At 41.9% G+C, this 22214-nt stretch overlaps 1 protein-coding gene and 1 non-coding gene across 2 annotated transcripts in view; both read right to left on the reverse strand.

The window, feature by feature from the left end:
• Positions 1–22214, reverse strand: part of LOC125456055 (uncharacterized protein C1orf21-like) — a 170933-nt gene that overhangs the window by 100335 nt on the left and 48384 nt on the right. The window contains exon 2 of the mRNA XM_048538718.2: positions 21544–21719. Coding sequence (XP_048394675.1) covers positions 21544–21637 — 94 coding nt within the window. The 5' untranslated portion in view covers positions 21638–21719. The remainder of the gene's footprint in view (positions 1–21543; positions 21720–22214) is intronic.
• LOC125456706 (U6 spliceosomal RNA) lies at positions 437–547 on the reverse strand. The gene has a single exon (XR_007248493.1). It is a non-coding gene; the product is annotated as a U6 spliceosomal RNA (small nuclear RNA).

Genomic DNA, 22214 nt, shown 5'->3' on the forward strand with positions numbered 1-22214 from the left:
TCCCCATATCACAGCTGCTCTCCCACTTTGTACTTCGTTCCCGGAGTCCCTCACCAGTACAACTGAGCCATTCCTGATGCCATGGGTTTCATTCTCACTGTTCTAAGATCATTTTTCATGCTTGCAAACTCCAACAAGTCTGGACCCAAACTGCTTGGCCTTTCCTCAATCCTGTTACAGATTGAATATATGTTGCATACCTCAGTACACTGTCACACTATGAGAGTTGACACCTCCTGTTAAAAAAAAGAATCAGGGTTTGGCATGCCTTTCAGATCCATGTTAAAACAAAAAGACAGGAGGAAGCTTTCCTGTGCAGGAGAACATTGTCCATCCTACCAACATCACCACAAACACAATACTACTTGAAGGCAACAAACACTCAGCAATTTGTGGTGGCACCTATGAACCACATGACAGACTGTTTAAATAACCCAGTTTTTTTTAATGCTTCATGAATTCATGCTTCATCATTGTATAAGGGACATGCTGATGTTCTCTGTATCATTCCCATTTTAGTATGCATGCTCAGTTTAATGTTGAGAATGCAGCTCTTTATCATTTAGATGTAATTAGGCTTTTTAAAGCATTTTGAATAAAACTTAAAACATTTTAAGATATTTTCCATGCAGGTTCAGTAAAGATGAAAAGGAACTCTTGTAATATATGTACTATGCATTCAACTTTACTGTCGTAGAACACACTGCCTACTACTTTTTTAATGTCCTGAGGGACTTATCATTCAGGTTGTGATAGGGTGTATTGTAGATGCATCACTCAAGCAGGTTCTCCCATGAAGTTGGTGTTATGAGAAGATGCCTGTAGCATCAATCCTTTATTAAGTAGACCACAGGGGATTAAAGCCAAGCAAATGTTACGTAACTGTGAAATAGATTAATCATGATACTCTCAAGCAGAACAGTAGACAAAATGCTACAAATCCATAGTATGCCAGCCTTATCTCTGAACACAAATTCAAGTTTGCCTTTCAAGTGGGACTCAGCAATTCAAAGAATGGGTCCCACCTAAAATGTCAAACCGTCAGCTTCCAACTGACCTGCCGCACAATTACTGAAAATCCAACTCATTACTTAAATACTGCCACATCTAATCACTATCCCAGTGGCATAGTATAATTTGTGCATATTTGCACTTGACCCAAACCAACCATATAGACGCCTGCCACCTATGACAAGGCCTATACAACATGACTGGATACACAATGAAGCAGGGCAGGGTAGCAGACAAAAACACACCCCACCCCAATGCGCTCAATGCTTTCTATGCTCAGTTTGAATGGAACACCAGAGGCACAGTGTCATCTGCCCTCAACGGGCCAGGATGTCCCTGTTCCATATGCCCCTGCTACAGATGTCAGATCGGTCTCCCTGGGAGTCAACCCACGACAAACGATGAGGCTGGATGGAGACCTGGCCTTGCACTTAGGTCCTGTGCAGACCAGCTGGTCACTGACACCTTCACCCTCTCCCGCCTACAAGCCAAAGTCCCCACTTGCTTCAAGAAGACCACTATCATCCCCGTAGCTGAGAAAACACATGCAGCGTGCCTTAATGACTATTGCCCAGTGGCTCTGACCTTCATATGGAAATGTTTCAAGAGGCTGGTCATGGCCCATATCAACTCCAGTCTCCCAGCCTGCCTCTAGCCTCTACAATTTGCCTACCAACGTAACTGATCCATAGCAGACGCCAGATTCCTAGCCCTGCATTTATCACTGGAACATCTGGACACAAGGACACCTATGTCAGACTCCTGCTCACCATCTACGTCTCCACCTTCAACACCATTATCCCCTCTAATCTGATCTCAAAACTCCGAGACCTTGGTCTCAGCTCTGCCGTCTGTAACTGCATCCTCAGCTTTCTGACCCACAGACTGCAATCAGTGAAAATAGGGAACTGCATCCACTCCACAATAAAACTCAACGCATGAGCCCCCCAAGGATGCGTCCTCAGCCCCCTACTGTACTCCCTGCGCACCTACAACTGTGATGCAAAATTCCACATGAGTGCCATCTAAAAGTTTGCTGATGACACCACCTTGGGAGGACCGATATCAAACAAAAATGATTGAGAGCACAGAAAGGAGGTAGGGAGCTTGGTGACATGGTGCAATGACAACAAGCTTTCTCTCAATGTTGGCAAAACTAAAGAACTGATCATTGGCTTCAGAGAGAAAGGAGAACACACCACCCGCCCACCCCGTCTACATCAACAGAGCTGAGGTTAAGAAGGGGAGATGTCAAATTCCCAGAAATGACAATAAACAATAATCACTCCTGGACTCCCCAGGACGACCAAGAATGTGCAATAACACCTCTTATTCCTCAGGTGGCTCAGGAAATGTGACATGTCCATAAAGATCCTCATCAACTTCTACAGATGCACCACAGAAAGCATACTGTCTGGGTGCATTACGGCCTGGTCTGGCAACTGCTCTGCCCAGGACTGTAAGAAACTGCAGGATGTGGTGTACACAGCCCAGGCTATTTCCCATCCATGGACTCCATTTATACATCTCGTTACTGTGGAAAGGCTGCCAACATCAAAGATATCGTACCACCCCAATAATGCTCTCCTACAACCTCTTCCGTCAGGCAGAAGATACAGAAGATTGAACACACGCCCCAGCAGGTTCAAGAACAGTTTCTTCCCTGCCTTTATTAGACTGACGAATGGACTCTCTAACTTCAAATAATGTTGATCTTGCCTCATGTATGTCCTGTGAAGAGTAACTGTATGTCCTTAATTACAATGATTTGCCTGTACTGCTCGCAAACAAAGTTTCTCACTGTACTTGTGACGATAAATCAAACCAACCAATCTTTAAAAAAGTAGCAATTGTGTCTACATTGTTGACTATTGTTTGGTTGAAAGAAATTTTATACAATTCACCAAACAGCTATGGCCTCATTCCTGTGTGATCATATTACAAGGAAATTAGGATTGTATTGCGTGATGTAAGACTAGCTTTCCACAAACTGCAGATAAAAAGAACTGATGATTCTGAAATCTTTCCACTATATTTTAGTTGATCACTTATGAACAAGAAAACATTAGAACACTCTAAAGTGACTTTTATCTTGCATTCGTGTATGCATGATACTCTACACATGCTGCTAGGATTTAGCGGTCCAAGCATCAAGACAGTTAAGGAAAACACTAGAGACAATTAATCGGCCCAAATCCACGATGTCTACCATTTAGAAGGACAAGGGCAGTAGATGCCATGCTTGGAAGTTCCCCTGCAAGCTACACACCATCTTGGTTTGGAATTGTGTTGCTGTTCCTTTACTGTCACTGGATTGAAATCCCAGAACACCCTCCCCAACAGCACTGTGGGTTTTCCTACAAGCTAAGAATTGCAGCTGCTCACCTCCACGTTCTCAGTGGCAATTAGGGACAGGCAATAAGTCAACAAAAACTGCAATGCCCACATTCCATGAACAATAAAAAAGAAAATCCATTATCAGGTTTACAATTGGATTAGAAACTTAGAATAAAAATGTAAACAAACAGACTTTCATATTAAAATTTTAATTCAGTACAGCCTTCACTGCTGAATGATTTGTTGGCCAAAAACTCTACAAATATATCTTCAAGTAGCAACGGGAACTAAATGCTTACCTTACAAGCTGAACAGGTTTTGCAGAGAAACATATTTCTGAACTCTTTGCTTTTAATCCAGCATCTGCAATTTTTTCCAACAATGCAGGAAATCAAAAACATTACCTTAAATTTTGCTGAATGGCGACGCATTTGCTCACTTAGCAATTAGCCATGTGGTTAGGAGGTCAAAACCAAACAATTTAGCTCAAATTGGACTTGGAAGTATACACTCATCAACAACTAGAACAAAGCAATCCACAATCCCATAATTTGTGCATGGAAACAAAACGACTGAATTTAATACATCACCTGTTCTCAAGCTTCTCTTGGATGAAGAGCCCCCTTTAACTTTATAGCCATCATACAGATTAAATGATAACACCTTAAAATACACATATCCCTGCAGACTTCCAGAAGTCTTTGCATGCCCATTTGAGAACCACAGGGCTGTACAAATGAAATGCAATGCTGGGAAAAGACCAACTGGTCCATCAAGCCAACCCACAATACTCTTGTTTCCTATTTAAATTCCTTCGAATGGCAAAAATACAAACACTCTCTACATTCACATGCATCTGCTCCCTCCACCATCGATGCTCAGTAGCAGCAGTGTGTACTGCAGAAATTCACCAAAGATCCTCAGAACCAAATCCACTGCCACTTCCACCTGAAAGGACAACGGTAGCAGATACATGGCGACACCACCACCTTCAAGTTCCCCTCCAAGCCACTCACCATCCTGACTTGGAAATATGTTGCCATTCTTTCAAAGTTGCTGGGTCAAAATCCTGGTTCCATTGCTAAGGGCATTGTGGGTCAACCCACAGCAGGGGGACTGCAGCGGTTCAAGAAGGCAGCTCACCACCATCTTCTCAAGGGCAATAAATGCTGGCCAGCCAGCGACACCCAAATCACACAAATGAATAAATTAAAAAAACACATTACAAGTGGGTCCACATTGCAAAACCTCCAGCCAGAAAGAAATCCACATTTTCTCACAATACTGTTTTTGCTGCGGCGGTGTATTACATATGATTCAGATTCATTTCTCAATAATTATTTAATGAAACACCTGCACTCCGTTACACAAAGGCTAACAAGATTTTAAACTGACGCATTTTAACGGTCCAACAGCAAGGACTGCATTTCTAATCTAGGCAGCCACTTAGGATGCACGAGAAGAGAATGTCAAACACCAAACGGAGTTCTCACTCATGTTATAGATGGTGATCTTTTAGCTCTTTTTTAACTCAATATTGACAGTTCCGCTCTTTCTCACATCACCTGCTATCACCATTCAAAATAAAACTAACTCCCGGTTCTATCATCTTGGTAGATTTCCAATTCATCTCTGCCTCCCCTTCCTTTTGAGGGCCTTGAATGCTTTGCTATTTCCCAAATCCATGCCTAGCTTCCCAGCTAGTCTGCATTTGAATGCATCCGCTCACATTTCCATCCTTGCTCTGTTATTGAACTATCTGCTTTAAACGTCAATAATGACAACCTATGTGCTGGTGACAAAGAGGTAAATTCTCCCTCCAATCCTGCTAGACTCATCTGCAGCGATTGATACTTTTGTCCAGACCATCTTCCACCACCACCTCTCTGCTGCTGCCCGACTCAGTGGGACACTCCTGGTTCAGTTCTGACCATCGTTAAATTATCAACCAGCTTCCCTTTTTACTCCTGCACCATTATCTCTGGCGTTCTCCAAGGACAGGATCTGTCCCTGACCTCTTACCCCACCAAAACATTACTTGCCATCAACATCTGGAAGTACAGCATCAGTTTGCACATCTGCACTGATAGCACCTAGTTCAACCTCCCCATCATCCTTCTCAAATCTTCCACCGTTTCCAAATCATCAGTCAACCTGCCTGCAGCAGATGAGAGGGGAATTGAATGCAAGATTAGGAAGGGTATACTTCATTTATATACAGCATTGGTGAGACTGCATCTGGAGTACTGTGTACAGTACTGGTCACTGCACTTAAGGAACTATGTTAATGTGTTTGCAGCCGCTTAGAGTTTTGTTAGATTAACACCAAAAATGAGCATTTTGCTTCATAAGGAAAGACTAGACAGGCTAGGCCTGTATCATCTGCAGTGTCAAAGAGTTCAAGATGACTTAACTGAAACATACAAGATCCTGAGGGAACTTGAGCTGGTGGATATGGGACAATCTGGAACCATGGAGACATTGTTTAAACTAAGGGATCACCCATTTAAAGCAGAGATGAGGAAACATGCTTTCACTCAGAGGGATGAGTGTCTTTGGAATTCCATTCCTCAAAAGGCAGTGGATGCAGAATCTTTAAATATTTTGTAAGGCAGAGGTAGCTGGACAAGCGATGACCGAGAAAATGAAAAATTCTCCGGGGGTATGCAGGAATGTAGAGTGCAGTTAAACTCAAACTAGCCATGGTCTTATTGAATGGCAGGGAGCAGACTTGAAGGGCCAAATGGCTGACTCTTGTTCCTTGTTCATAAGTCTGAGCAGCAATTTCCTGACAGTTGCAAAACATTCTCAAAGTGCGACATTCTGGTCAGTTTGTTGGACAAGGTCGCAAAAGATTCTGACTTACTGCACCTGACCCACAGTCACAACCTCACCAGTACCCTGCATTCAGTTTGTGAATGTAGATGGCTGAAAGTAGCTACAGCTGCAATTCACCTTACAGGGCATTAGGTTACAGTTCTTACCGAACTGGACATCTCCCGATGCAATGTAAGCTGTGCTACAACAGAATCACCCATCAATAATCACAATTGTACAATGTGTATAGAATTCTGCTCCTTCATGTCACATTCCTTGTAATCATTCTGAGAAATGCTGAAATCCTGCTTCCTACATGATCATGACCATCTCTCTCCCTTCAGGGTGCTGTCCTGCTCTCCTTGGAATCTTTCTCACTTTCTGTCCACTCAAAAAGAAACCCTTGGTCCCAGCTGATGGTAGTACAGATTCAGTTGGATCCTAGAATGAAATCTTATCTTCATGTTTTTTTTAAAAAAACTTATGTTTGATCACTCGGTGGTCATTCACTGAAATGTATTCACATAAGGCTGCATTTCTTTAACACAACAGAAGTTTATTATGCAAAAGTTGAAAACAAAAAGACTTACTAGATCTGGAACACAGTTCAGAATAAATCTTAAACACCCTGCAAAGTACGGTTTTAACCTATTCCCAATACCACTGCTTTACTCCGATTTTGCATTTAATGTAGCTGATTCTCCACAGTTCTTTACTGTGAGTTGCAAAGTCGTCCTGTAAGATTAGTCTCAAAACTGAGCACTTAAACTATCTCAGCTTTTTAATTACCTGCAGATTTCTAACCAAATACTACATTACAAACTGTATAGTTCAGCCTCAGGTAATTTTTAAATAGTTCTAAACACTTCAACGGTGGAAGTTACAGTATTCAGAGCAGTACAGATGTGAACAGAGGGGTCAAGGGGCTCATGTACATAATTCTTTGAAGTTTGTCTTACATGCAGACAGGATGGTTCAGAAAGAATTTAGCACGCTTGCCCTCATTGCTCAGACCTCTGAGTTAAGGAATTGGAATGACATGTTGAGGTGGCACAGGATGTTGGTGAGGCCTCTTCTGGAATACCTTGTCCAGTTCTGGTCAGTCAGTTATAGGAAACACATTGTTAATCTGAAGAGGGTTCAGAAAAGTTTCACCAGGATGTTGTTGTGAATGGATGCTTTGAGTTATAAGAGCAACTGGATAGGCTGGGACTTATTTCACTGGAGTGTAGGTGGTTGAAGGTGATCTTACAGCAGTTTATAAAACCATGAGGGGGAAAGATTAGGTGAACAGCAGGTGCCTTTTCCCCAAGGCTGGAGATTTCAAGACTAGGGGGCATATTTTTAAGGTGAAAGGAGAAAGATTTAAGAAAGACACAAGAGGCAACTTTGTTTTTTTTTACACAGAGACTGGCTCGTACGTGGTATGAACTACCAGAGGAAGTGGTGGATGTATGTACAGCTACAATGTTTAAAAGACATTCATGTGCTTATCCAATTAAGAAATGTGTGGAGAGACGTAGGCCAAGTGCAGGCAGATGGGGCAAGCTGAGTTTGCGATTATAGTCAGCATGGACCGTTTGGACTGAAGGGCCTGTTTCAATGCTGCATGACTATGAATCTATAATTGGTAGCAATGAATTTCTCCTTCATCGAGGTAACAGGGCTGGCAAACAGTAACTAATTTGTCAAGATGGCAGATGGGAAAGTGGAAGTGGGTGGATGGTGCTCAGTTGCAGAATGACTGAACAGTGTCACCAAATGGTGGCATTGAGATGGTCACTTCTAATGACACTGTGCTGCCAAGAATGAAGATCTAAGAGGCAAGTTGAGAAGGTCGGTGGGGGTTAGGTGGGACGATGAAGTGAGTGGTAAATGCACAGACAGCACAGAAGGGCTTACGTAATTATGTGAGAAAGTAATTATCAACCACCACCTTAAAAATATTTAAAGATTCTGCATTCACTGACATTTGAGGAAGGGAATTCCAAAAAGACTTCACCCCCTCAGAGAAAAATTGGAACTATAAGAGGGGTGCTGGTCATGAAAGTACAGAACAGGAGGCTCAATAAACAAAGTAACTGGAGATACAGTTAAACCAAAAAGTGGGCAAGGTAATTAAGGGTACCTGGACAACAGTAAATACCAGAGCTGAATACCAGAGAAAATACAGGCAGAGCTGATTCAAACGAGAGAAAATAAGGATTCAACCATTCATTGTTGATTATGAGAATCTACATTTAAGGATAAATACAGGCAGCTTTGCAAACCTGAGGGTGAACAACCAGCCAGCAGTTCATATTCATATCAACTACATTGTTGGAGGGATGAATACAGACAGATTTTAGCAAGCAAGAAAAAAATTGGCAATCAGCACCTCAAACTTAGTCATCTCCAGATTACTCCTCACTCCACAAAATAGCATGAATAGAAATAGACAGATCAAGCAGAAGAATGCATGCCTGCAGAGATGATGCAATTGAAAGTGCTATAGATTGGGGATAACAAGGTGTAGAGCTGGATGAACACCACAGGCCAAGCAGCATCATAGGAGCAGGAAAGCTGATGTTTCGGGCCAAGACCCTTCTTCAGAAATGGGGGCTGCTCCTATGATGCTGCTTGGCCCGCTGTGTTCATCCAGCTCTACACCTTGTTATCTTGGATTCTCCAGCATCTGCAGTTCCTACTATCTCTGCTATAGATTGGGAAAGATTCTGGGAGAGGTGGGACTTAAACAGTCCAAACAGGTTGTACCTCAAACAAAGCTGTGAGCAATGTCAATGAAAGTATTTTGACACTGCTGTTGCAGAGGGTTTTAAACTAAACTGGCAAGGGGATAGGAACAACTGAAAGGACAAAGTGCATAAAAGGAGAGTGAGATACAGATGGCATTACCAGAAGAAACAGTATTAGGTGGGGTCAGAATAGGAAAAAGGTCCAATTCAGGCTTACAGTGCTAGAACAAACATGATAAATAAGGTTATTGAGGTGCAACTATAGACACCAAGTGGGTATATAATGTCTTAGTGATAATAAAAGTCTAGCCCAAAAAAGAACAGGACTTGGTACTAAATATTCATGGATATGAACCTTATGCAGAAATAGTAAGCAAAGGAAGCAACAAGGGTGACAACACCGAAAGGAGGTCAATTTCAACACTGGAGAGACAGGATGTCTGAGCGTGATCAAGGACCGAATTTATTTAGTGTGAGTTAACAAACAATGGAGCGGCCATTATGCGGCTGGGCGTATTTTACAGGCAAATTCCACAGGGAAATTACAAAGAGGTCCAAAAATTACTGGACAGTTTCAATAGGAGTGGGTGTCTGTTTGTGTGGGTGTGTGTCTGTGTGTGGGGGGGATAGAAGGTGTTAATTATTCAGCAAAACCTGAGACAGTAAAACGTTAGGTTACAAAGTGACGCAAACATCTGAGTAATTTTCTACTTTTTACCGGTGTATAGAAAACAAGATCTAAAAGGATAGACAGCCAACCCAGGCTAAGTGCTGGGGAACTTCACCACCACCTTCAAAGGGCAAATAAGGAAATGCAACAAATATCAGCCTTGCCAGTGACACCTAAATCCCAAGAATTAATAAAAAGAAAATGGCAATCCAGGTCCAAATTAAATTAGCATTACTTGGAGTAATTGAGGAAAGTCAGCATGAATTTGTTGAAGGCAAATTATGTTTAATGACCTTGATCCAAGTTTGTCGATGAGGTAACAGAAGGTTGGCCTGGAGCTGCCAGCAGCCATCCCTCAACGAGAGGATGGTGCCAAGCCAGGGCCTTGAGTTTTTGCCCTGTATCGTTGCATTACCCGACAGGCCGAGCCTGAAATTCCACATCTTTCAGCACATACGGCAGATCACTCCAAAAAGGTAGTGGGATTTGGAATTAAGGATTTGCTTTGATTTTTCTGTACTCTGTCGCTCATCTCTAGCATCACGAGGGCATCAGGACTCAAAGCGTGATGCAGCTTGAAAGGCATGTTGTCACCATTCTGAAAAATTGGTAGCAAGCTCCTCCAAGTCATTAAGGCCAATGCTGCCATGATTCAAGAAAGTTCTCGGGGTGTCTTGGAGGTATCTTTTTTGTACTCCCCTGAAAATTTGCTCATTGGAGACTTGACAGAACAGGCTCAGAGTGGGGAGGTACCCTTTGGCCATCCAGACACAGTCTTCCCTGAATGCTTGGACAACTGCTTTCAAACAGGACACTAGCGCTTGTTTAACAGTTCTACCATTCAATAGGGAGGACACAACAGAGGTACTGCTAATGGAACTTGTCAAGTGCTTCTGTGTGGGACAGATACACAGTCCAGTTCTCCCAGTCATTCAAGAGAGAGGTGAATACAATTGCTTAGCACGCTGGCATTTATAATGACTTATGAATGCAGTAATTATTGCCATAGCTTGTGGAAGTCTGAGCTGATACCACTTGTTCAGGGCCAGATCTCCTTGTCAATGCTGATTTCTCATCGAGGTGGCCAAAAAAGAATAAGAAGTGTTCAACATGATCCAGAGTCTTTCATAGAATTATAGAATCCCTACAGTGCAGAAGGAGGCCATTCAGCCCAGGTTCACACTGACCCTCCGAACATCATCCCATCCAGACTCAACCCCCTACCGTATCCTGTAACCCGACGTTTACCATGGCATCCCTGAACACTATGGACAATTTCAGTATGGCCAAATCCACTTAACCCACACATCTTTGGACAGCGGGAAAAAGCCGGACCACCCGGTGGAAATCCCCACCAATATGGGAAGAATGTGCAAACGCCATACAGATGGCATGAGGTAGCAGTGCTCTCCAATATTATGAGGGAAGTGGAACACGAACTGACCAAGTCTGGGTTTATATCTGAGTTTTGTTTTTGCAACATGCAGGGCCAGGTAAAGTTTCTTGTCTGTAGAAGTGGACAGCTTCCAGTGTGGTTTGCAAATCTGTTACCGTCTGGGCAGTGACAATGCAGTCATCAATAAGTTGTACATCAAGCATATCTATAATTGTCGGCAATAGTTGATGTGGTGAATATGGACTTCCAAACATGTTTGATAGGGCAGCACTTGCCAGAAAAGTTGAAATTTGTGTAACAAATTAGATAATGGCAATTAAGGGATAGGAAATACAAAGTAATAATTAACAGTTGTTCTTCAGGTTGGAGGAAGGTAAACAACAGGCTTACCTCAGGGATCAGGATTAGGAGCATTGCTTTCCTTGGTGTAATGGCACAGTCTTGGTAAAATTTCAAAATTTTCAGATGATGCAAAACTTGGAAGTGCCCTGAACATTGCTGAGGACAATGATAAGCTTCAATAAAAAGGACATGGAGAACCCGAGTGAATGTGTAATTTACAGCAAATAAAATTTAGCACAAGGAGGTCAGAAATGATGTTTTTGAGGGCAAGAACAGCAAGTGGAAAATAAAATAAAGGTTGCAACTCTAAAGGTGGGGTGGTTTAGGATAAGGGCCTGGGGATATTTGTGCAGAAATTGTTTAAGGTTGCGCAGCAGTTTGTGAAGTGGTTCATAAGGCATTGTGGGTTTTATAAACAAAGTACAAAAAAGCAAGCAAAGCATGTGCAATTATAAAATACTGGTTCAGATTTAATCAGATTGCAGTATCTAATTCTGAGCACTGCACTTTAGCAAGGGCATGAAGGCTTTGGAGAAAGCGTTGAAATTATTTGCTCAAAGGTTCTAGCAATGAGAAACTTGAGTTGTATAGATAGATTACGGAAGCAAAGGCTGTTTTCCTTACAGAAGCTTGAGAGGGGATTTGATATATGTATTCAAAATCACAAAACGGTCTATGCAAAGTAGATACGGAGAATCTATTCCCAATTGTAGAAGATTTGAAATCGAGAGTACACCACTATAAAGATAAATAGCAAAGAACCAACAGTGACAGGAAGGAAATCTCTCTTTAAAACAGAGTGGTTAGGAACTTGACAGGGGAGAACTTGACTGAGGAGAAGTTGCTGGAGAAGCTTAAAGATCTGAAGGTGGATAAATCACCTGGACCAGATGGACTACACTCCAGAGTTCTGAAGGAGATAGCTGAGGTGACCATAGAGGCATTAATGGTGATCTTTCAGCTGTCACCTGGGGAGGGTCCCAGCACTGGAAAATAGCTAACACCCCTGTTTAAGGGAAAGAAGCAGAAGACCCGAAACTACAGACTAGTTAACCAGACCTAGTCATTGGCAAGATTTGAGAGTTTGTTATTAAGGATGAAACTGTGGAGGGCTTGGAAGTGCATGGTAAAATAGGGCTGAGTCAGCACAGCTTTGTCAAGGTGAGATCATGCCTGACAAATTAGTTAGAATTGTTTGAGGTGGTGATAAACAAGTTAGAAAAAAAGACAGCCAGTGGAGGTGCTCCATTTGGATTTCCAGAAGGTCTTTGACAGGGTGCCGCACAAAAGGCTGCTAAATAAGGTATGAGCCCATGGTGTGAGAGGAAAGGTACTGGCATAAACAGAGAATTGATTGACTGAAGGGAGGAAGACTGGGGATAAAGGGGTCTTTTCTCAGGATAGCAGCTGGTGACAAGTGGAGTTCCGCAGGGGTCGATTTTAGGACCACAACTATTCACATCATAAATTAACAGTTTGGGCAAATAAACTGAGCACGTTGTTGCTAAGTTTGCAGATGATACAAGCTAGATGGAGGGACAGGAAGTGTTGAGAAAGTAGGGAGGCTGCAGAAGCACATGGACAGGCTGGGAGAGCGGGCAAGGCAACGACAGATGGAATATAATGTTCAAAAGTATGCAGAATAGATATACAGAATAGAGGCACAGACTATTTTCTAAATGGGGAAAGGCTTCAGAAATCTTAAGCGCAAAGGGACTTAGGGAACCTAGTTCAGGATTCTCTTAGGGTCGACATGCAAGTTCAGTTGGCAGTTAGGAAGGCAAATGCAATGTTAGCATTCATGTCATGTGGGCTAAAGTAAAAGAGCAGGGATGAACTGGATATGGCTTTCCAGTGTGATCACATCCTTCCTGTAGTGTGGTGGCCAGTACTGCATACCATACTTCAGCTGTAGCCTAACCAACCTCCTGTTCACAGGTCACATATGAATTAATGCACTTTATTTCCAAGCAACCAAACATATAAAGATCTACTAAGTCAGAGAGTCTTCTTACTTGACTTCAAACAAAGTGACTCGTAATTACTCTCTGACAATCTCATTAGTCTGGGCAAAACATATCTTTGTAATTTTCTGCTTGTAGCCTCATCAGTGAGGATTTCTATGAAAGAATCTCTGCTGAATGCACAGAACTCCCAACAAAATGGGCTTTCAGTGATGTTCACTGACTCCCCAGACAGGCTGAAGAATTACTTATTGTTTATTGTCTTTAGGGAAAACAACCTCTGGTCCATTAGGACATATCATCTTTCATACAGAGTAATCGCAGTCAAATGATCCACTAATGCAAGCAGTTGATCACAGCAAATATCTTCGTCCTGGTTTTCCTTGTGTCAATATTTGAATAAAGTATCACTGCCATTTAGGCACGTGCAGAATGGATGTTTTCCAGCTCGTTATCTCTGCCAATATTAAAACCATTGTTCATGGAAAGTGCAGTGTGCAAAGCCAACACATGCTCTGCACCCTTACTCGCGTCGGTAGTGGACCATTTTCTGAGAGCTAAAGGGTCATACAACACAGAATTGGACGCTTCAGTCCAATTGTCCATGACAACTTGATATCCGAAACCCATCCAGCTCCATTTGCCACCATCTGGCCCATATTCCTTAAAACCCTTCCTATTCACATACCCATCCAGATAACTGTACCAGCCTTCACCACTTCCTCTGGCAGCTCATTCCACACACGCATGTGAAAATGTTGTCCCTCTGATCACTTTTATATCTTTCCCCTCTCACCTTAAACCTATGCCTTCTAGTTTTGGACTGCCCCAACCTGTGGAAAAGATCTTGGCTGTTCACCCTGTCCATGCCCCTCATGATTTCATAAACCTCTGTAAGGTCACCCTACAGCCTCCGACACTCCTGGGATTGTAGCCCCAGCGTGTTCATTTTTTCCTTATAGCTCAGACCCTCCAAGCTTGGCAACATCGTAAATCTTTCCTGCAGGGAGACCAGAACTGAATGCAGTATCCCAAACGCAGCCTAACCAATGCCCCATAGAGCCGCAAGATGACTTCCCAACTCCTACAGGCAACGATCTTGAACTGCTGCTGTCCAGCTGGCGTAGGCACAATATCAATGCTGTTAGTAAGTGTCAGGCTCTTGACTTGGCAGCCATGAAGGGTTCTGTAACTGGGCACAACTCTGAAGAATTCTGCAGCTATGTCCTAGGAATGGCATCACTGGCTTCTAACAACCACAATTTTTTCTTTTCCCACTAGGTATGACACCAACCAGCGGAGAACTCTCTCTCACCTCCCTTAATCCTGTTGGCTTCAATTTTGCTACGATGCCACACTGGAAAAATGCTACCTTGATGTCCAGAGCTGTCAATCAGTCTCAACATTTGCTTCGTGGGTCGCAAATCCACAAATCTTTGCTTAAAAAAGTTTTAACAACCTCTAAATGCTCTCGGTACACAAGCACATCATGACCTGCTCAGTGAGGGTCGTAGAATCGTACAGCACAGAAACAGACCTTTCAGTCTAATTGGTCCATGCACACCATAATCCAAAGTGAACCAGTCATACCTGCCTGTGCCTAGCCCATATCCCTCCAAACATTCCTTATATATGTACTTATCCAAATGTATTTTAAACATTGTAGCCGTATTCACCACTGTGTTAAAAAATGCAACTCATGTCTTTTTCAAATCTTGCTCCTCTCACCTTACAAATATGCCCCATAGTCTTGAAATCTCCTACCCTCGGGAAAAGACAAGTGCCACCCACCTTAGCTACACTTCCGTTAGCTCAGCTGGATGGATGGCTGGTTTGTGATGCAGAATGATGCCCACAGCATGGATTGAATTCCCAAGACCGGCTGAGATTACCACAAATGACCCTCTTTCACAACCTCTCCCCTCATCTGAGGCATAGTGACCCTCAGTTTAAACCACTAGTTGTTGCTATTCTCTCTCATGAGAGAGAGAAGCCCTGTAGTCCAGTAGGACTATGGTGGCTTTCCCTGGTAAGTAACAATACTCACTGTAATATCACACTGTAGGTTTGAAACATTAGCTTAATACTGGCACACAGCAGGCTTGCATCTACTTTTCGTACTTTCCTCAGCAAACCTTAACTGTGACAAGTGCATTGAGCTTTCATCCGTTCTCTAAAATTTTCCAACCAGCTCTCGAAAACTAGATTATCTCCTCATAACCATGTACTGGGACCATGCTTTGCAAACTGTGCAACTGTTGTTGCTACACTACAACAGTAACTCCATTCCAGAAGTATTACATGGATTGTAAATCGCTTTGAGATGCCCAGAGATTGTGAGAGGCATTATATAAATGCCTCCATGTATGAACCATTTTGGTAATTCTCAAGCTTTCATTCATATTTTGTCAGCAGGAAATAAGCAATCCAGTTAAATGGCATCATAAAGTCAGTGTTGTGTACCATAGAGCCAACTTACAAACATGCATAATGATAGCTGACTAAATCCATCATTGAAAATTAGTGTTAGAAAACTGCACCACTTTGAAGTACTAGGGGCCATTGGAAAATCTTGCCCTCGTGATTCAGTAATTATCCGAAGCAAGAACGGAGTAAATTAAACAAGGAAAATACCGAGGGCAACTTTTCTTAACCATTGCAAGACAATTAGCAAAGTTAAGCTGCAGTGGGAATGCACAGATAGATAAAGTGTATCAAATGGAGGTTGCACATGCAGAATTAGGAACATTGAAAAAGGAGTAGGCCATTCAGCCCATCTAAGCCTGCTATGCCATTTAAGACCATAAGACCACAAGACATAGGAGTGGGAGTAAGGTCATTCGGCCCATCAAGTTCACTCCGCCATTTAAATCATGGCTGATGGGCATTTCAACACCACTTTCCTGCACTCTCCCCGTAGCCCTTGATTCCTTCTGAGATCAAGAATTTGTCGATCTCTGCCTTGAAGGCATCCAACGTCCCGGCCTCCACTGCACTCTGCGGCAATGAATTCCACAGGCCCACCACTCTCTGGCTGAAGAAATGTCATCTCATTTCAGTTTTAAATTTACCCCCTCTAATTTTAAGGCTGTGCCCACAGGTCCTACTCTCCCCGCCTAACGGAAACAACTTCCTAGCGTCCACCCCTCCTAAACCATACATTATCTTGTATTTATTTAGATCATGGCTGATCATGTATCCCATGCTATCATTCGCTTCCAGAAATCTGTTGATTTCTATCATGAGCATAATAAATACGCTTCCACAGCCCACTGGAGTAGGCATTTCCAAAAGCTCACTGCCCTTCAAGTTAAAAAACTCCTCCCCTCTCAGTTTCAATTCACTTAATCCTTATTCTGAGAATGTCTCCTGGTTCTCGACTCACCAATTGGGGAAACATCTAATCTACATCTGTCACTTCCTGAAAGAATTTTCTAGTTTGAATGAAATCACCTTTCATTCTTTAAAACACTACACAAAACAGGTCCAGTTTCCCTAAACTTTCCTCATAATTCAACACCACCATCTAAGGGATTAATTCCAATTTCCTACCAATACTACACATCCCTCAATTACCTGAGACACCAAAAGACCATCTATCTCAACTTTAAATATATTCAATGATGGCACATCTAGATCTGGTAATTCAGGTCGTTGTGAAAAATCTCCTCAAAACTTACGATCAGCCCTTTATCGCAAGACTTTGCTCCAGATTCCCCAACGAACATCAACCTTTCATAGCCTCGAATGCTACAATTAGATCACCTCTCATTCTTCTAAATGAAAGAACATTAACACAACTTACGCAGGTGCTCATCACAGGACAACCATCTCATCACATGTTCCAGGGCTGCCCTTCTCCAATGCTAGTGTATACTTTCTTGAATATGGAAACTAAAAGTGCTAACAATATTCCAGGTATTGTTTCATGAAAGCCCCGCACGAATTACAGCAGACCTTATTATTCTTGCACTTAAATCCTCTTGTAACAAATGTTAACAAGGTTCTTACATTCCAATTGCTTCTGTACTTGCATGCTAATGCTGTGTGTTCCTTGTGTTATGATCCAAACTGATGTTAATGCTAGACTGAAATCTGGCTTGATAGATCATGTCTTGTTTATTTAGCTCAAATGAGATAGTCCCTCACTTAAAATTAAGCATGCAATTTGGTTTTTGACATGAGATAATTTTACAAGAGAAATAAACATAAAATAGAATAAACCAAACTAGTTACATATAACACAAGTCTAAAGCTTTTGAAACACACGGCTAAAAAAAACCCATTAATCACAGAAATAATCCTTTATAGATCTCAAAACACATCTTTTTCTGTCACTTCTTTAGCCTTAACTTAACCTGTGACTTCAACCCCCCAAACTGGAGGCTTCATACAGCTGAGCTTAAACTTTCTCAGTCTCATAATACCTATTCAGATTTTACCCAAACATCTCTGGTCTGGACCTATTAATAAACTCCTTACTGTGAAGTGTTGTGTTGGAATTTTGCTCAAACCATTGTTCCAAATTGCCTCCTTTGAGAGTTTTTCCTTCCTTCCTAGCTCTGCTGAAATCATTGATGAAGGTGTAGTTTTCCAGGTGCTGGGCATCCTTTATCCCTTGACTATGAGTAGCCATTAATCAGCTGAGGTCAGGTCAGGGAGTGAGTGTTACCTGGCCGTGTGCGGAGGACCTCATATACAAGCCCAAGCTAGCACTTACTCAACACATGTAAACTTCAACAGGGTGTGTAAATGGCAGTCAAAACTAAGATTCCCTAAGTTTCAGGTACAAATGCCAATCACAGTGTAACAAGCAGGTGTCAATGGTGATTCAGGGCATTGATTAAGGGAGCTGAGCAGGTCTTCTGGACCTCCACCAGCAGGTGGTGATAGTGGGGATGGAGGGTGGAGGTCAGCAGGGGCGGTGAATGGATTCTTCCCAGAGACAAAGGGTGTTCATATTGGAAGAAAGGCTACTGGGAAGAGGGAACAGACTGATAAAGGAAAACCGCCAGCCCCAGTGCAAGGCTCATTTCGTGGAAACAGTTCCTCGTTTCTTGATCCTCAATTCCCATTCATGTTTGTGAAGACCCGATGCCAGCTGAATAAAGAATTCTTGCTTCATGACTTTTGGGTCATCCATCTGTAAGTTCAAATCTCACATTACATCCTGCAGTTATCACAACATCGGAGCTCAACACAAAGTGGATATCAAATCTATGATCTCCCAGATGTCTAGATCTGGTGGGTTTCACAGCCTATTGGGAGGATCTTCACATAGCTCTTTATAGAAATGTTGTAAATTTGCATTTTATTCTTTGTATTTGTGAACCAACTAAGAAAAAAAAACTATTCTGTTTAAACTGCATATGTCATGATGGCCGTGGTAAGACTAAGATGCACCAAACCACCAAAAATGTTTTTCTTTGCACAAGATCATATGTCTCCACAGGAAATATGTCTTTGGCAATGCACAACGGATTGCTCTACTAACAGGAAAAGATATTCCCTTGACAGTCGCCAAGATGACTGCAAGAGTGACTGTTCAGTCTCTACATTCAATAATCTACCCCTTCCCAGCAGAAGTATTAATAATATGATAAGCCTCATGTTTCTTTATACAGTCTGTTCATGTTGACATATTGCTAGGAATTTCTAGATTCTTTTGAAAATTGCAGTTGACTGTTGGAAAGGTAAAATTCTACATTACCTGTCAGAATCCTCAGAAACCACTTCACGCACAATAAAATGTTTTGTATTATTGCTAAACTCAGAAGCCATTTTGGCAACACAACCTGCTCTGAAAAACAAAGTGGGTGACCAGTCCTATCAGACTTTCCCTGTTGTTCTTTGGCCCCCACCTCCCATTCAACAGCTTATAACTCATCCCATTTCAACTTTCCTTAACTTAGAACAGGTCTATTCAACGTGAAATGTTAACTCTGTTTCCAGTCTCCATAGATGCTGCAATACCTGCTGAACTTCTCCAGCACCAATTATTTCAGCATTTAATTCGTGCTGGGAATGTTGGCTAAGTGAAGGACCTCAGCAGAAAATCAGAAACACTCTCTGCTCTACTTCAGTGCCACGGGATTTCTGTACCCTACGGCTAAAGCTACCTCAATGCAGAGCCAACAGATCCAACAAGCTGAACACTGTGCTACAGTGAACATCCAAACCTTTTCTTTCTCCTTCTTCTGAGGCAATCCCTCGACACTGGGAAATGTATTCTTCCTCTCTTCCAGAGTTGTGAGTCCTGAGGTGTCCAAATGCTGAATCTATACACTCTGCCAGAGTTGGAGCAGAAAGTGTTTAAAGAGGCTAATGGCAGAAACACCTGCATACAGCATACATTGACTCAGTGGTATGCACCAGAACTCACTAACTACAGACCCACAGGCAAGAACCATGACCTGAGAGAGAGATGAAGACATACGTTTACTGATTTAGTATCTCCGACTGAGCACAGAAATGCAATGGAGTCTGAAAATATTATTCTGTCCAAATGTACAACACAATAATAATTTCACATCACTCATTATGAACCAGTCTGACATTTTCATTACTATTCTTTCCATTTACAAAGCAGCCAACCGCATGTGACACCAGCCCTCTCAGGATCAGTGAGACTTTACTAAGGGTGAATGACCATCTGATTCTGGTTTTGATTGTAAGCTTCAGATTAATTCAACATAATAGGTAAAACACAATGCCTTGTGCAAAACAAATTTCAACTCAAGATTCCACATTTTAAAAACATATACTTAAAACATTTGAATTTCCACTTGTGCTGCAGTTCTCACATATGGGAATTCACACTGGCTTTTCACAAAGTTTTTTGAAGGCATTTTACATGAATTGCACTGCATCATCAGCTGACGAGCTGGGAGCACACCAATCAAAGATGCTACAGTATGAAAAAGGTACCTTCTTCACTATACTAAGCTAATTAAATTAAAGTGATCTTTCTCGGAGTTTCAGCCAATTTTGTTACCCACCAGTTCACCTTGATCTTAATACAGGTCGAAGTAAGTTCTCAGTGTTTTAAAGGATTTGTTTGCTTTGCAATCAAAGAAAATGTACGAGGCTAATGCCTTTGAAGTAATATTCTGTGCATTAGACAACAATCCACATGCTCTCCAGCATGAATAAAAATCTAGCAAAAAAAAATTCACATATTCAGACAGATTTTACAGATATCAACACTGCATGGGCATCTTTACATTTCCAACTGTCAGGAGCACTTCTGACAGATTTGTTGCAGACAAAAAAAAAATGAAGACATCCTTTTTATGAAAATGAATTTTGGTTAAGATTGCATTATCCACAACATAATGCCAAAATTCTCTAAGTACAAAGCTGATCAGCCAGTGATCAGTGTCATCCACTTGCTTACAGAAATGAAGGAATTTTGACACTGCTGGCACTACTCACTGTATAACAGTTTTCTGCTAATTATCAGCAAAAAGCAATCAACATCCAGAAATCAGGCACACTATTTTCCCCCCATACTTAGTCCAAGTAATACACACTTGCCATTCTTCAACAGATAAACATCAGAACTGCGGTCACCATCAGATTAACTGCAGATTTTGAGAGATTTTGATTTCCTTCAGAATCTGGTGTATATTTTCCAAAGCAGCAACATCATTTGTCAATGGTTAATCATCATAGTTATCACATTATCTTGACGTGGCAGGAGGTCATAAGAAACCATGCACTTGAAGCAACGGGCAAAAGCAGCTTTGTGGCAGCTGAGTGAAAGAGAACTAAGGACAATTAAGATTTACTGCCAGTGGGAAAGGATAAATATTTATGTTTTGCTGCAAAATATTTAAAAGGAAAGGCCTGCAGGAATGAAAAACAAAACTTCATATCATATCACACAGCAGTCCTTATTGTAACAGAAATGGTTGGCTGCTCCCTCTTATCAGAGCCACAAAAATGCAGCGTTTTAATATTACACTATCATGTCTTGTTAAAACAGATTATTTAATGATTTCCAGCCTGAGAACCATGGCATAACACAATGTAACAGCAGCTGTAAGGGGTGGAAAAAGCCTTCAATACTGAACAGATCAATTATACATTCAAACAAAACACATCTGCAGTTCTATGTACTTGTGCCAACGGCTAAATTTCCAGCAAGTATTTTAGCTCTGTTCAATCTTGCTCCTGTAAACACACAGTGTTAATTTAGTCCAGTGCAGCCAAGGTTAACACAGTCAAGGCAGCCATTATAATGTTCCTCAAGCCACCCTTGGTACATACCCCCAAAGACATCGCCATTTTGGAAGTTCTTTCCTTTCTGCGCTTCCTCTTCGTTTTGAACAGTAGAGACATGCTTGGCTGAGGCACAGCCCATAGTTCTACGCAAATGGCTTCAACGTGCACTGCCCACAGATCATCTCTAAGATGAAATCTCCTCCCTCCCTGTTAGATGCAACCTGTGGATAAACGAATTAAACAGTCTTAAAATCTCTGTGTTAAACAGGTTCTTGAGCTTGCCACTTTGCCATAATAGGACAGCGGGTATCACAACCTTTGCCCCACCTCTTTGCAGCTATTTGAACAGCACTGTACACGAAATCAGCACTCCAGCCCGTAGCAAATTCTCTGGCAACAGACAGGAAGGACAGAAAAGAATCTGGCCTCTAATGATATCCATCAGTCAAGTGTGCGGCACTAAAAATTAGCTCATGGTCAGGCCTCGTTGCTCTTTACTGAAAGATAAGGACAGCAGACAGAGGTAGGCACTTCTCAGCAGTGATATCCATCCACAATGGGCAGAGAAAAGAATACAAACACATAACTGTGAACCAAAAAGGCAACATGAAAGAATCCACAAGCAAAACAAGACTGCACAGATACATTTACTAATGAAATGAGGGATATATATGGGCTTCTGGCCAACATTTGTGTTTTCAGTGCAGATGGCTTTT

The sequence above is a fragment of the Stegostoma tigrinum genome, chromosome 8, assembly GCF_030684315.1.
Source record: "Stegostoma tigrinum isolate sSteTig4 chromosome 8, sSteTig4.hap1, whole genome shotgun sequence".
Classification (NCBI taxonomy): Eukaryota; Metazoa; Chordata; class Chondrichthyes; order Orectolobiformes; family Stegostomatidae; genus Stegostoma; species Stegostoma tigrinum.